Source organism: Callithrix jacchus, chromosome 2 (assembly GCF_049354715.1).
Source record: "Callithrix jacchus isolate 240 chromosome 2, calJac240_pri, whole genome shotgun sequence".
Classification (NCBI taxonomy): domain Eukaryota; kingdom Metazoa; phylum Chordata; class Mammalia; order Primates; family Cebidae; genus Callithrix; species Callithrix jacchus.
This window is the reverse complement of record NC_133503.1, coordinates 170,616,471-170,636,260: the sequence shown is the minus strand read 5'-3', so window position 1 is coordinate 170,636,260 and position 19,790 is coordinate 170,616,471. Positions and strand designations below refer to the sequence as shown.

At 43.0% G+C, this 19,790-nt stretch overlaps 1 protein-coding gene across 7 annotated transcripts in view; it reads right to left on the bottom strand.

Annotated features, from left to right (window-relative positions):
- Window positions 1-7,899: 7,899 nt before the first annotated feature.
- The window catches only part of AGXT2 (alanine--glyoxylate aminotransferase 2), a 45,548-nt gene continuing 33,657 nt past the window's right edge, over window positions 7,900-19,790 (bottom strand). For all 7 annotated transcript variants that reach the window (XM_035291694.3, XM_035291696.3, XM_002745068.7 and 4 more), the window contains 2 exons: window positions 12,858-12,956; window positions 7,900-8,621 (listed from right to left, as the gene is read on the bottom strand). In XM_035291694.3, the coding sequence (XP_035147585.1) occupies window positions 8,514-8,621; window positions 12,858-12,956 (207 nt within the window). In that variant the 3' untranslated portion in view covers window positions 7,900-8,513. The remainder of the gene's footprint in view (window positions 8,622-12,857; window positions 12,957-19,790) is intronic.

Genomic DNA, 19,790 nt, shown 5'->3' with positions numbered 1-19,790 from the left:
ACCAGGCATCTTTGCTGGTATTTATACTCATTTATGTATTGATTAATATTTTTCCTTGTTCCAAGAAGGATTTAAGACCAAATGTCTGGCATTTAAGAAACCCACATGTGAAGAAAATAGATGAGCTTTCTGTGTGTGCTACAGTGAACATTTTTTCTCACCTAGATATGAAGTGGGACTGTTTTGTTTTTTAAACAACTAAATCTCTCTGTCATTTTATTCACTTATAGAATCAAAATCTCTATATTAATTCTTTTCTCTGCCCTCATTGGAAGAAATATTTTCCATATGTGAATAAATCCTTTAAACTTTTTAAAATTAAAACACTTGTCAAACGTCCCATTTTAACCACTTTAAAGTGTACAATTCAGTGGCTTCACGCGCATTTGTAATGCTGCACAACCAGCTCCACTATCCCATTTTCAGAGCTTTCTCATGATCCTAAATAGAAGCTTTGTACCCATTAAACAATCATTTTCCATCCCCTCTTCTCTCCAGAAATGGAGAAACAATGATTTCTCCCTTCCTTCTCTGTATTGAGCTTTCTATCTCTGTGAACTTGCCTACTCTGGGTGCATCACTCGCATTCCTGGAACCGTACAGTAACCCTCTCTTGGGGTTTGGGTCGGGACCCCTTTCTGGTAACACGACCACCTTGGGCACATGATCTTGGGGTCTCCTGAGGGCCGTGTCATGGGTCATTGGTCACTCATATTTCGCTCAGAATAAATATCTTCAAGTATTTTACAGTTTGACTTTTTTTGTTGACAGAAGCCTGACACACACAATTACATACAGTATGTAATACTTGATAATGACAATAGGTTACTATGGCATTTGTTTATATATGCTTTTAGTCATTATTTCAGAGTATTCCTTCTGCTTCTTAGAAATAAGTTAAAACTGTAAAACAACCACAGACAGGTCCTTCAGGGGGTATCCAAGAAGGCATTGTTATCATGGATGACAACTCCCATACCTGTTATTCCCCTTGAAGATCTTCCAATGAGACAAGATATGGAGGTGGAAGACAGTGATATTGATGAACTTGACCTTGGGGAGCCTAACCTTGTGTGTTTATCTTAATTTTTAACAAAATAACTTAAGAAAATTAAAGATAGTAAAAAATTTCTAGAATAAAGATATAAACAAAGAAAATGTTTCTGTAAAGCTGTGTAATGTGTTTGTTTTAAGCAGTGTTACTATTAAAGAGCCCAAAAGTTAACAAAAAGCAAGTTTATGAAGTAAAACAGTTACAGTAAACTAAGGTTAATTTATTATTGAAGAAAGAAAATTTTTTAAAAATGTGTGTACCTGGAGTGTACAGTGTTTATAAGGTCTACAGCAGTGTACACGAATGTCCTAGGCCTTCATTTTCACTCACCATGCGCTCACTGACTCACTCAGAGCAGCTTCTCGTCCTGCAAGCTCCATTCATGGTGCGTATACTAAACAGGTGTACCATTCTTTATTTTTATGCTGTATTTTGACTGCATTTCTTTTATATTTAGTTATGTTTAAACATGCAAATACTTGCTATTAGTTACAACTGCCTACAGTAACAGAGCAGGAGCATCACCATCTTGGACAAGCACTGCCGTTCTAAAGTTCACCTTCATCAAAAACTGCCTCATGGAGGTTGTGGTGAGCCGAGATTGCACCATTGCACTTTAGCCTGGGTAACAAGAACAAAACTCCATCTCAAAAAAAAAAAAAAAAAAATCAAAAAACTGTCTCAATCCAAAGGGCATCAGCCTAATGGCAAAGGTCAGCATGACCATAAACAACAAATAACATCTCCGACCGGAAAGAGATTCCAAACCCCTCCCCAACCAGAGACATTCCAGCCCTGAGATAACCCCCCTCTGACCAGGAAGATGCCAGCTCTGAGATAACCCCTCTCCGGCTGGAAAGACGTCAGTCTCAAGGTAACCTCCCCCTCTGCCCAATGACATTTCAACCCTGCCGTAAAACTTCTCCCTGACACAGAAACATTCCAAGCTTGTGATAAGCCCCCTCACCCTAAAACCAGTATATACTCATAGTCTGTAAAAGAAAATACTCCTGACCGCAATTGGACAGAAGCCCCTCTTAGGTTTATTTCTCTAAAATATACCTGTCTTTGACTTTTGAGCCATGTCTTGTTCTTCTTTCCCCTTTCTTTAACTCTTACATACAGTATTCAGTACAGTGACCTGCTGTACAGGTTAAAGCCTGGGAGCTATAGGCTGTACCACAAGGCTTAGCTATGTGGTAGGCGCTACCATCTAGATTAGTGTAAGTACGCTCTGATGTTTACTCAATGATAAAGTCATCTAAGCGTGTATTTCTGAGAATGTATTCCCAATTAGGAGTTACTTTTTTCCTTTCTCTGAGGAGCACTGTGTTAGGCACAAAGCATAAGAGGATAAGACAAGGTCGCCCTGACAGTAGTTAGAGTTCAGTTAAGGAAATAAAACATATGCACAGAAATGAACCTTGGCTCTAGATGATGACAGCCAAGAACCAACTAAGGGAGTTTTTCTGGGCAAAAAGGCAGGAAACCTAAGGAGAAAGTTAATATCATTGGAGAAACTGCCAGTGTATTATTTAAATCCTCAGAAGGGTTCAAGCAGGTCCATATGATCATCTTTTTGGATACAAGGAAGCTTCAGCTCAGGGGGATTAATTTACCCCAAACAAATCCAATGGAGATTTTGTGGGGGCTCCTTCAACTGCATCATGCTGTCCCCTCCAGTTCAAGATTTGTTTTTTCACTAGCTGCTGTCTGCAATGACCCTCCTGACCCTGTTATTGATTAAATTGTGTTTTGAGATCTCTTCTATGGGGTTTTCCATCATGGATTCATCTCACAATGCCTTCAGATCTACCAAACACTCCCTACATCTGTTACCAATCAGACCCAGATTTATCTCCTTTATTCATTGAACCAAAAGGGAGTAACATAATAAACCATTTATTTCTGTGACTTTACTCTTTTTAAGTTCAGTGGTCCTTTGGTTTCTGTTGAGACACTTGGGGTGTTTTTTTTATTTTTGAGACGGAGTTTCGCTCTTTTTACCCAGGCTGGAGTGCAATGGCGCGATCTCGGCTCACTGCAACCTCCGCCTCCTGGGTTCAGGCACTTCTCCTGCCTCAGCTTCCTGAGTAGCTGGGATTACAGGCACGCGCCACCATGCCCAGCTAATTTTTTGTATTTTTAGTAGAGACAGGGTTTCACCATGTTGACCAGGATGGTCTCAATCTCTTGACCTCGTGATCCACCCGCCTTGGCCTCCCAAAGTGCTGGGATTACAGGCGTGAGCCATTGAGCTCGGCCTGAGATACTTGGGGTGTTATAATCCATCATCACCTTTTCAACCGGGCAAAGTTGTGCCATTTTTGCTGATTGTGCCTCAGTTGGAACTGAAGCTTCAGCTTTAATGAACAAGTAAAAACTGATGCAGGGCCCAGCAGTCTTCAAAGCCACTTCCGAATGATGACTATGATTCTCTGATTTCAAAACTCTGATAGAAAGTAGAAAATGTCATGTTTTCTATTACTTTTGTTGTTCCTTGAAGGAAAGGTGAGATTTAAAGTGAAACTTAAAGGTGGAAGAAAAATTAAATCTTCCCATAGTTTAGAGATACATTTTGAGATTAGCTTGAATTACTAGAAAGTTAAAAGTTACACTGTTAAAGTTGGAGTGTTACAATACAAATGGGATCGTATTTTCTAATAACAAAATATTACTAAATTATAGCTGCTATTTTATAATAATTAGTGTTGTATTATTACAATAGTAATATAGGTGTTAATATTACTAATTTATGGGAGTATTACTTATTTATAGGTGTATTTTATAATAATAATTATTACTAATGATATAAACAAAGCTTGATATGATGAGCTTTTAAAAAATTACTCCCAGCTGGGCACAGTGGCTCATGTCTATAATCCTAGTACTTTGGGAGGCCAAGACGGGTGGAAAATCTGAGGTCAGAAGTTCAAGACCAGCCCAGCCAACATGGTGAAACACCGTCTCTACTAAAAAATTACGCAAATTAGCCAGATATAATGGCACGGGCCTGTAATCTCAGCTACTTAGGAGGCTGAGGTGGGAGAATCGCTGAAACCCAGGAGGCAGAGATTGCAGAGAACCGAGATCGTGCCACTGCAATCTAGCCTGGGTGACAAAACGAGACTGTCTCCAAAAAAAAAAAAAAAAAGGAAAAAAACAATTACTCCCTCCTGAGTACATTGGCATCTCAAGCGTTTTTAAACAGTTGCCAACATTTAATACATATTCTAATCACATGATTGACTGTCAATTTGTTCCTTGTGTGAAAAAATGTTTACTTGAGCTGAGTGTTGATTATCTTCATTTTAGAGAGTTTTAACAAGGAAAAAATTTCTTAAAATCTTGGCAAGAATGTGGGCTCCTTGCCTTATGTAAGCTGGCTCACATCCCACTGCCTGTGGGGAGAGCAGAAAAAGGAAGGGAGAAAAATGGGGGTGCTAAACCCCTGTCCATGATTCCAAATGGAAAGAGGGAGGAATCCATTATGCTTATAAGCCAGTGAAAGAAATGAATGGCCAGAAGCATTCTAACACCACATTTTTTGCCCTTCCTGCTCCCATGCCTCTGATGGCTTGCTCATCTTTAATCCTCAACTGCTCTTCAAGAAAGAGTTGCAGTTTATCCTGAGGAGCAGGAACTGGGGTACAGCCCTGCAGCCTTCATAGTCAAGAAGAGACTCAGGACCTGGCTACCTTTTGGAATTTCATTTCTGACTTTGACATTAATATGTCCCTTGGACATGGGAAACTAGCAGGATATACTGTTAGGTATGTACAAGATTCTGTAAGACCCAGGGAACTATGAGGAATATGTTGTATGAATTTATTTGAATGACTAAATCTCTCAGCTTCTTCCTTCCTGGAGAGGATGTCCTGGCACTAGCAGGGATCTTTGCCAGAGATATTTGTTGTTGTTATTGGTTTTGAGTTTTATTGCTTTCTCTTCATATTTTATTAAATTTTATTTAAAATTGTGTTTTCAGTGTTCTCCCCTTTTCCTTTATCATAGAGGAGAAGGAATGTTGGAAGTTGAGGGCTCTGAAGAAGAACTGGAAAGTAAGTGTTGACTTCTTGTTCAATCTTCCTGACCTTGGAATTTTCACTGGCAAAGAGGAGAAGAACATTCCAGGGAGAGTGAACTGTAGAAGCAAAGAAATAAGGTGCATGACATGGAAAAAATGGTGGAAATAAAGCTCAAAAAGCTTGTTTGGGGACAAATTGTGAAGACTCTGGAATGCTATAATAGGTAGAGTTTGGACTTTGTTCCATGGGCAATAGGGAACCCCAAAGGCTTCAGGAGACAAGAGACATGGTCATATTTATTTAAGTAAATGACTTTGGTATCCATGTAGAGGATGGATTGGGAAGGAGTCTAGAATGCCAGTTAGAAGCCTGTTTAAATAGTTTAGGGAGATGATGGTCCAAATTAAGGCAGTTTTGGTATAAATGGGTCATACTGGAAAAAATGTCAGAGAAGGTATTCATGAGACTTAGTCATATAAAGGGCAGAAAATTAACTTGGGGGAGAAATGATATGAATCATTGTGAGCCTGAGATTAAAAGGGTACCATTAATTTAAAAAGAAGGATTCTCAGAGGGGATATTGCATTTAGTAGAGTTTGTGTTAAATCTGTTGCATTTGAAGGGTTCCTGTGACATGTAAATGACAGAGTCCAGAGCTAGAATTCTGGGGTTAGAGCTCAGAACGAAAGGCCGGGACTAAAGATAAATATTTAGAGCTCTTCAGCATAGTCAGGATAGGTGAAATTCCAGAAGTGGATAAGGTTGCTTATAGGGAGAGAGTATAGCATTAAAAAGAGACAGCTTGGGACAGAAACCTGTAGTTGAGGAGTTGCCAGAAAAGAGGGTGAGAAAGCCATCCGAGATAGAAGGACCACGCTGCAGAAGCCAACGAAGGAAGTAGCAATTGTTTAGAAAGACCATTGAAAGGAAACATTAACCAGGTGCCTTCTGAAAAGGCATTTTCCAAGGAATGAGAAACAGGAATAAAATCCTAGTGGTTGGGGCTTGGGTAGGAGGCAAAGAAGTGTAAATGAGGCACAAAAACTGCTCTTGAGAAAGATTTGGTAGTGAAGGAAAGAGAAGAAACGTGGCTTGAAAGGAAGGCATTTCTATTTGTCTACGTCATTGGTTTGCAAAGCACTTTTACATTTATTGGGTCACTTTATTCCCAAGGCAACTCTGGAAGGCAGGAAGAGCAGACATTTACACTCTTGGGAACAAACCGAGGTTAAAAGTTTTGCCCAAAGTCAATTACAGCAAATAAGGAGGAGAATTGGGCTTAGAATTCAGGTCATTTGACTCTTATTCCAATGATATGTCTACTGTGCCCAAACAGAACATTTAAGTGTTTACTCTATTTGGATATTGGATACCAGACAGCGTCGAGCTCCTTGTTAAAGGTTTTGACCTCATCCACGGTACAATGGCAAGCTGCTGGAAGATTTTATACCAGGGAATGCTATGTTTCATTTAATGCCTAATGGGAACAAATCTGGCAGTGAGGTGTGGGATGTGTTAGCAGACTGGTGCTGGGGAGGGCTTAGAAAACGAGGACAATTAGCTTCAAACTGGAACACAACTTTTGATATGCATTCGATCACATGCTGAGAAAGTGATTTCCCTTCAGTTCTCCAGACTCTATTCTGTTTGTTTAAGAGAAGGTCTCAGTTTGCCAGTATTTTTTTTTTTTTTGAGACGGAGTCTCACCCTGTCGCCTGGGCTGGAGTGAAATGGTGCAATCTCGGCTCACTGCAACCTCCGCCTCCTGGGTTCATGCGATTCTCCTGCCTCAGCCTCCCCAGTAACTGGGATTACAGGTGCACACCAGCACACTTGGCTAACATTTTGTATTTTTAGTTGAGATGGGGTTCCATTATGTTGGTCAGACTGGTCTCGAACTCCTGACCTCGTGGTCTGCCCACCTCAGCCTCCCAAAGTGCTGGGATTACAGGCGTGAGCCACTATGCCCAGCTGCCAGTATATTTTTAACATGTTTCAAATACTTTCTCTCTTTTTTTTCTTTTTTTTTTTTGAGACAAAGTCTTGCTCTGCCACCTAGGCTGGAGGGCAATGGCACGATCTCTGCTCACTGCAAGCTCCACCTCCTGGTTTCAAGTCATTCTCCTGCCTCAGCCTCCCGAATAGCTGGGATTATTGGCATGTGCCACCATGCCCAGCTAATTTTTGTATTTTTAGTAGAAACAGAGTTTCTGTATGTTGGGCAGGCTGATCTAGAGCTCCTGACCTCAGGTGATCCGCCTGCCTTGACTTCCCAAAGTGCTGGGATTACAGGCATGAGCCACCTTGCCTGGCATTTCAAATACTCTCTCATATCCCTTTTGAACAAAGAAAGAACAGGACTCAGGCTGAGAACATTTGCAAAAACTGCATCTTGCTAAAACTGAATTACATTGTTTTCTGTTCACTCTGTTTTTATGGTTACTTTCTACTTTTGACAAGTAGTATTGATTTTTCATTTATTGTAATTATAGAAATTTTACTATACGTCTAAGTGAAAAAGTCAAATTAAGGAAAAATACACCTAAGACAAATTGTATGCCTCTATGGAGAAAATAAATGTGTGTATTCTAATGACTGCAGTCTGGGAACTTATGGTTTTGGAGAGTATTGCAACAGGAGTAATAGGGCTCAGACCAGAGTGGGATGTTGGTAGGAGGTAAGGACAAGAAAAGAAGGCTCTGATAGATGTTTTAAAGGAGTTAAAGGAGACGGAGCCTGTGGTTTCTTGCAGGGTATTTTCTGAAGCATTTCTCAGGATGCTTTTGGCTGTAATAGTGAAAAATTTAAAAAGTCTTATGCAGTCCAGTGAATTTATTACCTCATATATCAAGCAGTGCTGAGGTAGGGTGGGTCCAAGAATGATTGAGGGTTCATTGACATCACTAAGCATTTGGCTTCCAGTCCACCTTCCAACCTCAGCAAATAGGATTTTCCTCATGACTTCAAGACGACTGACATGGTGCCAGGAATCTCATCATGGACATATGGTGTTTTCAGTGCAAGAAGAAGACATCTCTCTTTGAGCTGAAGAATGAGGTGTGAAGAAAACTTTCCCTGGAGGCACCTTTGCCAAAAGATTTTTCTTCAAAATTCATTGAACAAAAATACATCACATATTCATGCATAGACCAATCACTGCAAAGAGGAATCAAATTACCGTACCTAACATAAACGAATTAGGATTTATTCTTTGAGCTAGGGAGATCTTTTCTCTGAATAATGGAGTTCTCAAAATAATACCGGTTCTGCTAACAAATATGGCTGGTAGGCAGTCAACCATGTCTTTCACAGCTCCCATGGAGAGCTGCAGGTTTTCTCCGGATACCAGTGATTCTGAAATTCTTCAAATTCACCCTTGAACATAAGTGGCACATTCTTCAGACTTGTGGTTTTCTTTATTTCTGAAAATGTTACTTAGCTCTTCTTTCCATGTGCTGGGTCAAGGCAGAATGAAATACTTCTACTGCAAAATCAGCTTCTAGTTTGGTGATGCACATTGGGGGTGCAATGCGGAATGTCTGAGAAGACACAGGGAAATGGAAAAACAAATCATCAGAGAATCAAACATGACTTCAAGGCAATTCACTAAACTAAAAATCCAAAACCTGGTGTTTAGGACGTTTCTCACACTTCTCTCGGCTTGAATCCTCCTCCGTCCCCAGTGCAGGATCCAGGCCATTCACTCTCCAGTCTCCATACAAACTCTTGTACAATCTGGCTCTGCCCCCTTTTGTGTTTGTCATATATTTACCTCCTGCTCTTTCCTCACCTTCACTGAGGTCTTGGGCCCCTCTCTATACTCCGTTTCTTCCCAGGGTGACTTCCATGTCCATATGTGCAACCCAGCAAACACGCTCCTCACTGCCTTATTGCCACAACTCCCAGAAACTTCATGTCTGTCCCTCTACATCCATTTGTACCCATGGTCAACGCCATGAGCCTCCTCTTCACCAAGAGTAACTCAATGTCTGATTCCCACTACAGCTTTCCTTTTCATGAAAACTTCAGAATCCGAATTCATCTGTTGTCTTCAGGTCTACTGCCCCACTCAGGTCTCCTTCCTTTCCACCCAGCTCAGAGCACAGCGTTGGCTGAACTGGGCTTGCACGTGCCCTTCATTTTGCTTGTGTTTCCACCCTTATTCTGCTGCACTTATACGGCCAATTCCAGCCTTAATACAAGATTTTATTGAATGACTTTTCTCCAATCTAGGTGGCTGAGACGTGTTAGAGAAAAATCACACAGCTAGGCTGAGCGACACGGCTAGATATTCAGGGTCTCCAACTTCTGTGGGTCCTCCCAACCCTCCTTGTCCACGGTCAGCATCCTTTCTCAATTGAAACCGTTATCGTTCCTCTCAATTTTCTTACTCAACTCCTGCACCTCTCCCTGTATTTCATAGACTTCTCAGACTTCTCAGAAAATTGAAGCTGTCAGGCAAGGTAAACTTGTTTGCTCCCACATCCATTTTTACAACCTTTTTTAAAGGCTCAGAGAACAAGATGTCTTTACTGTTCAATGCTAAATTGTCCACCTATGCCCTTGACTCTGGATTCTCCCATCACCTTCACTCCAGGAAACATCCCTTTGTCCTCTTGCATCCTCAACTTCCCCTTAGCCTATAAACAAGCAGGCTTAAAGCTCTCATAACTCCAATCTAGACCACACCAAATACAAAGCTGTGTTGACCCCTTGTCCCCTATAGCTATCTCACAAATGCTTTCTTCCTGCTTTTAGCCATACCACTAAAAAGACTTGTTGGTGCTTATTGGCCATTATTTATTACTTTGCCCTTCCCTCATTCACATCTCAATCAGCTGCAGTCTGGTTTCTGCCCTGTCAATCTTCTGCCACCACTCTACTAAAGTTACCTGCAGGTGTGGAACCCACTGGGCACCTTCCAGCTCTCATCCTCTCTGGCCTTTTCTGCACTTGACTCTTTGGAATTCCCACCCCACTTCCCGAATCTCTCCCCTCTCTTTCCTCCATGCCGTCACACTCTTCTTACTCTTCTAATACCTGTCGACCCTTTCAGCCTCTACCTGGGCAGCTTTTTCCTTCTCCTGCCCTTGATTATTTTTATTTTTTGAGATGGAGTCTCACTCTGTTGTCCAGGCTGGAGTGCAATGGCACAATCATGGCTCACTGCAACCTCCACCTCCCGGGTTCAAGCATTTCTTCTGCCTCAGCCTCCTGAGTATCTGGGATTACAGGCTTGTGCCACCACACCTGGCTAATTTTTTATATTTTTGGTAGAGACAGGGTTTCACCATATTGGCCAGACTGTTCTTAAACTCCTGACCTCAAATGATCTGCCCACCTTGGCCTCCCAAAGTGCTGGAGATTACAGGTGTGAGTCACCGCACCCAGCCTCTCTTAGACTTCCTGGGAGATTTCCTCATCTCACCATGTAAATGCTGATGACCCACAGATCATGATCTTTAGTCATTTCCTCTGAACCACAGACTTTTACAGATGATTCCTGACAGGAGTTTTTTTAGTTTACAATGATGGGAAAGTGATACGCAGTAGTAGAAATTGTACATCAAGTATCTACACAACCCCTCTGTTTTTCACTTTCAGTACAGTACTCACTAAATTACATGAGATACTCAACACCTTATTATAAAATAGGCTTTGTTCGATGATTTAGCTCAACTGTAGGCTAATGCAAGTGTTCTGAGCACATTTGCAGTTTGCTGGCAAGCTATGATGTGCAGTTGGTTAGGTGTATTAAATGCATTTTTGACTTAAAATATTCTCCATTTAGGAGGGCTTTATCTCTCCCACTAGCTCCATGAAGGAAGAACTAGATCTTATTTATCATTGTATTGGGTTGGTGCAAAAGTAACCACAGTTTTTGCAGTTAAAAAAAAAAAATCAGAAAAACTGTAATTACATTTGCACCAACCTAATAGTTTCAGTTCCCAAAATAGCACCTGTTCCTTAGCACATAACAAAGTGGGGCCTTTGGGAAGTGATTAGGTCATGAGGGCTGTAGGAAATAAGAATTAATAAAAGGTTCCTTTTCAAAGCTTTCCTTTTAGTTCATTATGAATAAATAATAGTTTCTTCAAAGGTTAATTTGCTTTAAGGCTTTTGCTAATGATCTTAAAGTAGCTGTTAGTTATAATGAAGAAATAAGTGTGTTTCTTAGTCCTACACTTCGACCTGATATTTGCCCTGATGTGCCTGGATGAGCCCAGGTGAGTCTTAGGTCAAAGCTTATTCCTCTTCCTTATTTGGAAGTAGTTTTGCCTCTCTAAGCATTTAAGTTACTTCCTCTTTTCCTTTGTTCTCCTCTGCTTTTACCTCTTTAGGAAAGTTTTAAGTTCTTAGCCACCAGAGTGCAGCACAGGCTGTGAAGTCGTTTCAGTCAATGGAATGAGGACACAGCAGGAGGGTGAAGTGTTAGATATAAATGGCCCTGCCTTCTTTGTTCAGTGCCCTCTTGTGGCAAGATGGCTAATGAGGGCACCCTTTCTGCAGAAAGCAAATTTGACTTGCTGAGAAATTTAAATTTATATTTGAGCGCTACTTCTTTTGTGGCACCAAAAATTTACATAAAACAAGGGCAGAGCCCATGTGGAGATGAGTGAAGGCCCAGGGAGCTCTCTTGCCCCTTCTGCCACTTGAGGTCACAACAGAAAGATGGCCGCCTGGAAAGACAGCCCTCACCACACATTGAACTTGAACTTGCTGACACCTTGATCTTGGACTTCTCTGCCTCCAGAACTATGAGAAATGAATTTCTGTGGTGTATAAGCCACCCAGTCTATGGCACTTTGTGATAGCAGGCTGGGTGGACTAACACAGGAGGTAAAAATAGTTGTGGGGATGGGTGAGTTTATATGGAGGTTTTGCCTGATTCAATTTTCTCTGAGAAGTATGAGGCAAGAAGTAGATATTTCAGTATCCACTGAAATTGTGAGAAGCAGGAATGGAGCAGGGAAACTGGGAAGGATGAGGGATGTTAAAATGGGAAAACAAATTGGCAAAGGATAAGAGAAATTAGGGAGAAGCCAAAGTTATCTTCTCTCTCAAGTCTCTGCCCTGGAGCTCATGCCTGGGGAGGGGCCTGTTGCTGTGAAGGACTGAGGGGCAGCCCACTTCACTCACAGCAGCAGCAACAGCGGCCCTGGGGGAGCGCAGGGTGAGGCCACGGAGCTGGGCGTGGCTTTTCAAGGAAGGGAATGGGAGGGTTTGACTTCTGAATCTCCCAGCCTAAGGGTGAAGGACACTGGCAGTGGCTGATTTCAAGTTTGGCAACAGGGGCTATGCCCACGTCGTCCTCCATCTTTCTGACAAGCCTCACTCGGGGCTGCCAGTGAGGCCACTAAGGCTTATCAGGGTCACCAAGTCAGAGCCTGGGGCAGAGCTAAGAACAGCAGGAATTGCTTTCACAGGGGCTAGAATTAATTATACAGGAGACAAATTATTGATTGCATGACTGTGATTTTTCTAATCATCCATACTGTAAACTGTCTGCCTTGGCCATCCTGCGTCTGCCTCTATTTTTACCCCACAGAACCGCGGCGACGACCAAACGATTTTCACTCAGCGCCTCCTAGTGGCCTGAGGCTGCATTGTCCCACTCCCACTTTTTTTTTTTTTTTTTTTGCATACCTGAGCTTCATCCCTAGATGACGTGTGACTGGGTCCCCCAGCACAGTTGTGAAGAAACTCAGACCAGCATTAGGACAATAGGGAGACTCCTACCTAGAGTGATAGTTAAAGAGCAGCGCTTCTCTTACCTGAGCAAAAATGCCGCCTTTGCCAACGAGGAGCCCCATGTTTTTGCAGTCCTCATGGATCTTATTTACTTCTTCCTGGGGAAGAGGCTGTCGGCTTTTCTGTAAATATGTTTTTAAAATGCTTGTTATTTGGTGTTTGAATGGTTAAATAAATTATTTTTTGAAGAAGAAAAAAGAAAAACCCTCCGGCCATCGATGCCCCTCTTTTCTCTGTCTCTCCCTCTTTCTCTCTCTCCTCTCCTTCCCCTGTAATTAAATAAAGCTGCTAATTGCTGAACCAGATTTTTGGAGACTGTTATTAAAAATGTCTGTTTTTAATCCCAAATTCATCCCAAATTCCCAAAAGACAAAATGAAGTTCCGTGGGGATAGCCAGTGAATCTAGCTTTGGTAATGGCTACCTTGGGGGTCTGACTCCTTAAAAGCTAAATTTGGAGTCTGTTTTATATGGAAATTCTCCTTAACTCTTCACTTTGTTCTGCCCATGGAAAGGGCTTGTTTCAAAGTCCAGGAAATGGCTCAGAAGTCGCACAAAGGCACCAACAGCCTGAGCTTTCCCTGGGCAGCGCTGGGGGCGGGGGGAGGGGGACAGCTGAGGAGGAACTGGTTTGTTCTCATTTTCCCTGCAAGTGGGACTTATTCTTTCTCCCCCAAGGTTGCATCCTCCAGGGTTAAGGGTTAAGGAAAGGTAAGTGCTCCAGGAGCTGAGAGGCTGTGTCAGATCCCCAGCCATCAGAAACAGGTCCCCTCCCTGTCAGACACTAGGCTGACTTGCAGCCTTTCTTCTGCGTCCTTGAGTATAAACGTCTTCCTCTGACTTAGTCATGTCATGTCTGACAGCGTGTCTGCAATACCTGGAAGGCTTTCAATCGACAGGTATTTGGGTCTCACGCTAGGCCAATCGTATTAGAATATTTGAAGCAGAGGGCTGGGCGTGGTGGCTCACGCCTGTAATCCCAGCACTTTGGGAGGCCGAGGCGGGTGGATAACGAGGTCAAGAGATCAAGACCATCCTGGTCAACATGGTGAAAGTCCGTCTCTACTAAAAATACAAAAAATTAGCTGGGCACGGTGGCACGTTCCTGTAATCCCAGCTACTCAGGAGGCTGAGGCAGGAGAATTGCTTGAACCCAGGAGGCGGAGGTTGCGGTGAGCCTAGATCACGCCATTGCACTCCAGCCTGGGTAACAAGAGCGAAACACCGTCTCAAAAAAAAAAAAAAAAAAAAAGAATATTTGAAGCAGAGCTTAAGCATCTGCATTTTTTCTTTAAACTTGAGACAGAGCCTCATGCTGTCGCCCAGGCTGGAGTGCAATGGCGCGATCTCAGCTCACTGCAACCTCCACCTCCCTGGTTCAAGCGATTCTCCTGCCTCAGCCTCCGGAGTAGCTGGGATTACAGGCGCATGCCATCACGCCCAGCTAATTTTTGTATTTTTAGTAGAGACGGGGTTTCACCATGTTGGTTGGCTGATCTCGACTTCTGACCTCGTGATCCGCCTGCCTCAGCCTCCCAAAGTGCTGGGATTACAGGCGTGAGTCACCATACCGGCTGCATTTTTGAAACTGTCGTCAGGTGACTGGGCTAAACGCATCTCTAATTTTTCCCACGATGAGCGCTGAGACCTGTCGCTGCCACTGGCCTCCTGTTTCTCCATAGGCCAGCCACTGAGCTTCTGCACCAGGCTGGATCTCGGGTTTTAGATACATAAGACCTGAGCCTTGCTCTGGGTCAGCCCTTGCGATGGATCCTCATGAGGTAGGCGGGGCCCCTCCAGTGTGCCCAGCTTCATTACCTCCTCTGCACTTCCTACCCACCCTCGCTCTGGGGCTTTGGCATCCACTTCCTTCTCCCACCAATCCCAGATCCAGCTCCTTCCCCAATCCTCCATGTCTTGTATGGTGTCATCTTCTGAGAACAGAGTAAGTCTGGGCCTCCTTGAGAGATATGCGCATTTTGGTCTGTTTTAAAGCCTTAAGATAAGCAAAATACATGTTCAAATTTTCAGACTGTTAGATCAGAAAGGACCCGAGGGAGAGGGAAAGACTAGAATCTTCTCATTGAACCCAAAATGCTATTTGCATTCTTGCTTACGATTGATTGGAAAGGGACGATGAAAATGATTTAGGGCTAAACTGTGAGAACTAGAAGGGCATTAAATATGATTTGAGAGGCCAGAGGCCAGAAGGACCTTGGAGAGTAATCTGGAAGGAAGGTTGGCTTGTGGGGGTCAGTTCTTTTGTTGTTGTTGTTGGTTTTATCTTTTGGGTCAGAGTCTCACTCTGTCATCCAGGCTTCAGTGCAGTGGCAAGATCTCGGCTCACTGCAACCTCTGCTTCCTGGACTCAGGTGATTCCCCTGCTTCAGCATCGTGAGTAGCTGGAATCACAGGCAATTGCCACCATATCTGGCTAATTTTTGTATTTTTAGTAGAGATAGGGTTTCATTATAATGGCCAGGCTGGTCTCGAACTCTTGACCTCAAGTGTTCCATCTCGACCACCCAAGGTGCTGGGATTACAGGTGTGGCCACCATGCCTGACCCAACACAACAGTTTTGAATGGATGGAGTCTGTATGGCTTCACCCCAACTTTGTTCTGGGCCAGCACCCTCCTGGCTCTCTTGCCCATTTTATCCCTCCCTGGCCTCAACTGCTATGACTAATTGAACAACTTGTATGCCTTCCCCAGGGAAAAAAAGCAGGATCTGAAACTCTGCTGAGGCTAAAGCCACAGCGCAGCCTGCTGAGGCCCTTGTGCCCATGCCTGTGCCCCAACTGCTTGGTAACGAAGTGGGCATGCTAGTAATAAACTTCTGGATGAGTGTAGAATGGAGCTTCATGTTTATCTTTTTTGGTGAATCTATGTTTAAAGAATTGTAAAATTAATCTTTTAAAAAAATTCAGATGTTCTGGAAGTGCATGAAGTAAAACAGAATATCTCCTCGCTTCCCATCCTATTCCTAGGGACGCCTGCTATTGACATAGGGCGTGAACCAGATATTTTTTCTATGCATGCAAATACATCTATGTGCATGTTAAAAAAATTCATTTTATAATGTTCAGCAAGTTTCTTTTGATAATTTATAGTATATCTTGAACATCTTTCCATGTCAGTATATTTGGACCTAGTGCTTTTTTTCTTTTTAGATGGTGTTTCACTTTTGTTGTTGCCCAGCCTGGAGTGCAACGGCACCATCTCAGCTCACTGCAACCTCTACCTCCTGGGTTCAAGCGATTCTCCTGCCTCAGCCTCCTGAGTAGCCGGGATTACAGGCATGTGCCACCATGCCCAGCTAATTTTTGTATTTTTAATAGAGACGAGGTTTCACCATGTTGGTCAGGCTGGTCTCGAACTCCCAACCTCAGGTTATCTGCCTGCCTTGGCCTCCCACAGAGCTGGCATCACAGGCGTGAGCCACCGTGCCTGGCCTGGACCTAGTCTTCTTAAAGGTTACCTAGTGTTTCATTGCAGTAAGTTGTTCAGTCTCCTATTGTTGATAATTTAGGTTGTTTCCAGTTTTTCATGGAAAAATTAAAATTATAAACAGTTATAAAAAATGCTGCAAACATTCCTATTCATACATATTTTTAGACACTTTTGAGAGTATTTCTTTGGGGCACACTTCTAGAAATTGCCAGGTGTGTTGGGCCTTTCCTGTGTTGCTGTAAAGGATCCCTGAGACTGGGTAATTTATAAAGAAAAGAGGTTTAATTTGCTCGCAGTTCTACAGGCTGTGCAAGCATGGCTCCAGATCTCCTTCTGGAGAGGGCCTCAGGAACCTTACAATCATGGAGAAAGGCAAAGCGGGAGCAGATGGCTCATGTGGTGAGAGCAGGAGCAAGAGAGGGAGTGGGGAGGTGGCACACAAGTTTTAAACAACCAGATCTCACATGAAGTCACCCATCACTAAGCCATTCACGAGGGATTCACCCCCATGATCCAAACACCTCCCACTGGGCTCCACGTCCAACACTGGGGATTACATTTCAACATGAGATTTGGAGGGGAAAAATATTCAAACTGTGTCACCAGGTCAAAATGCACAGACATTTAAAATTTGAGAGCTACAGACAAATTGCTGTCCAAAGGGCAGTACCTCCTTACCAACAGAATATGGGAGTACCGATCCTGGGTGATGCTGTACAGCAACAGAGCAAAGTTCTGGGATGTTATAATTACGCTACTGTGGTATGATGTGGTGCAGGGGTCTGAAATTAATTGACAAACATGAAGCTCTTACCATCTGTATGTTTCCTGGCCTCAAAAGTATAAACTTATTAAGGAAAATAAGGTATTTATACATAAAAAGTGAGTCAGCAAATACAGATTATGTGACACAGAATAAGTGTTCATGTCTTTCAATATTCATATGTTGAAACCTAATACCCGAAGTGATGGCATAATATTTGGAGGTGGGGCCTTTGGGAGGTGATTAGGTTACGAGAGTGGAACCCTCATAAAAGAGGCCCCAGAAATCTCTTTTGCCTCGTTTACCATATGAGGGGACAGCAAGAATGCACCATCTATGAACCAGAAAGTGGGCCCTTATTGGACACCAAGTCTGCCTGCACCTTGTTCTTGGACTTCCCAGTCTCAATAACCATGAGAAATACATTTCTGTTGTTTATAAGATATGCAATCTACAGAACTTTGCTATAGCAGGCTGAATGGACTAACATAGCGGGAAAGATCTTTTCAAAGAAGATCCTTAGAGAGTACCAGAGGAATTCTCTGAAGGGTGGATCTCCTGGATGAAGGGGCGGCAAAGGCAAGCTTTAAGGAGATGTGATGGAGAGCTTGATCTAGAAAAAGACTAGAATTTCCATTGGTAGATACAGAGAGGAGAATAATGAGTTCCATGGTTGAGGAAAAGCTTGAGTGGCATTTGGATGTAGGAGAGTGAATGGCAGTGAGGGACAGTGAGTAGAATCAGGGGATGTAGGAGCTGGGATTTAAATCCAGGTGGTCTGTCCTTCGAGCCCATGCTTATAACTAACAACTGGTTCAGTGAAGAGAAAAAGAGCTCCTTCTATGGATACTATTTTATAACCTTGCTATAGTTTGAATATTTGACCTTCCAAATCTCAAATGGAAGTTCGATCCCCAATGTTGGAGGTGGGCCCTAATGAGAAGTGCTTGGGTGGTGGGGGCAGATCCCTCATGAATGTCTTGGTGCTGTCCTTTCTATAATGAGTTCTCACTCCATTAATTCCTTCTAGAGCTGGCTGTTGAAAAGAGCCTGGCACCTACCCACTCCTGCTCTCTTGCTTTTTCTCTCTCATTGTGTGATCTCTGCATATGCCAACTCCTCTTCCCCTTCCACCATGAACAGAAGCAGTCTGAGGCCCTCACCAGATGCAGATGATGGTCCCATGCTTCTTGTATAGTCTGCAGAGCCATGAGCCAAATAAACCTCTTTTCCTTACAAATTACCCAGGCTCAGGTATTCCTTTACAGCAACACAAATGGATTAAGACTAACCTGTTTTATTTTTTCTACAATATAGCTTGCACATATTTCCATGTCAAATATACATCTATGCCATTATAGTGGGGATGTGCCTTCAGCTAGTTCTGTATGAATGGCCATCTGGGAGGGGGATTCTGGTGTTTTACTGAGACAAAATTTTGATGAACATCTTTGTTCATATGACTTTGGGCACACAGAGGCTGGGTTAAGAACAGAGAAAAAAGGACTCTTCCTCTCTCATTGGGCTTTCCTCTCTGGAGTCTACAGTTTGAGGAGTATAGACAACTTTGATAGAACCCTTTGGGTGGAGATTAGGATGACTCTGCTGAGCCTTACAAAAACTCTTGTACTTGTCCACACACTTAAATACATTATGACTTGTGAGCTGCTCTCCATTGTAGAAAGCATGTTGGGGTCAAAACAAATAAATAAATAAAATGACCCATGAGCTGGGGACCTTTGTTTATTTTCCTAGTATCTTCCATTGGCTTTCAAATCTTATTTAAACATCCAAGCTTTGCCCTGGCTCTGACATGTGGTATGAATTCAACAGTCTTATATCCATGTCTGGTCTAAACAGTAGAAGAATTGAGCATCAATTTTTCTAAAGCAGGGTGATGGTAAGACCAAAGAGCTTAAAAATTGCCAGGGAAAACTGGGTCCCTGTGGGTATGATGTTAGTCTGGCTATTCATCCGCACTCCCAAGATTCTCCCGCTCTTCTCAGGCTTTGATTTCATGGAGGAAAGGGATAATTTCCTACAGGCATTGACTATAGGGGCTGTGGTAGAAACACAGGGAAGGATCTGAGAGACATGGCAGAGAAGGGATCAATGGGTCTTGATGTTAGAAACAAGTGAAGAGGAGGAGTCAGATAATTTTGTGGTATTGAGGCTGAGTAATTGGGAGAATGGTACAGGGTGAGAAACAGAAACAGTGATCTTGAAAGAAATTTCTGGTTTGGGGGAAGATGCTACATTCAATTGTTGCTATGATGAGTTAGAGGTCTCTGTGGGCAACATTCTTCCCTGGTTACTTGGGAGATTAAATCCATTCACAAGCAAGCAAGGATGCAAACAAACACAAAACACGGGGGCTCATGCCTGTAATCTCAGCACTTTGGGAGGCTGCGGTGGGCAGATTACTTGAGGTCAGGAGTTTGAGACCAGCCTGGGCAACATGGCAAAACCCGATTTCTACCAAAAATACAAAAATTAGCCAAACATGGTGGTGCGTGCCTGTAATCCCAGCTACTTGGGAGGCTGAGGCACGAGAATCCCTTGAACCCAGAAGGCAGAGGTTGCGGTGAGCCAAGATCACACCACTGCACTCCAGCCTGGGTGACAGAGCAAGACTCTGTCTCAACAACAACCACCACCACCACCCCAATATATCTTTAATATCTTCACCTCAAATCTTCACCATAACCTTTTTCTGGCCCTTCTTTCTTACTTCCTTCTGTTC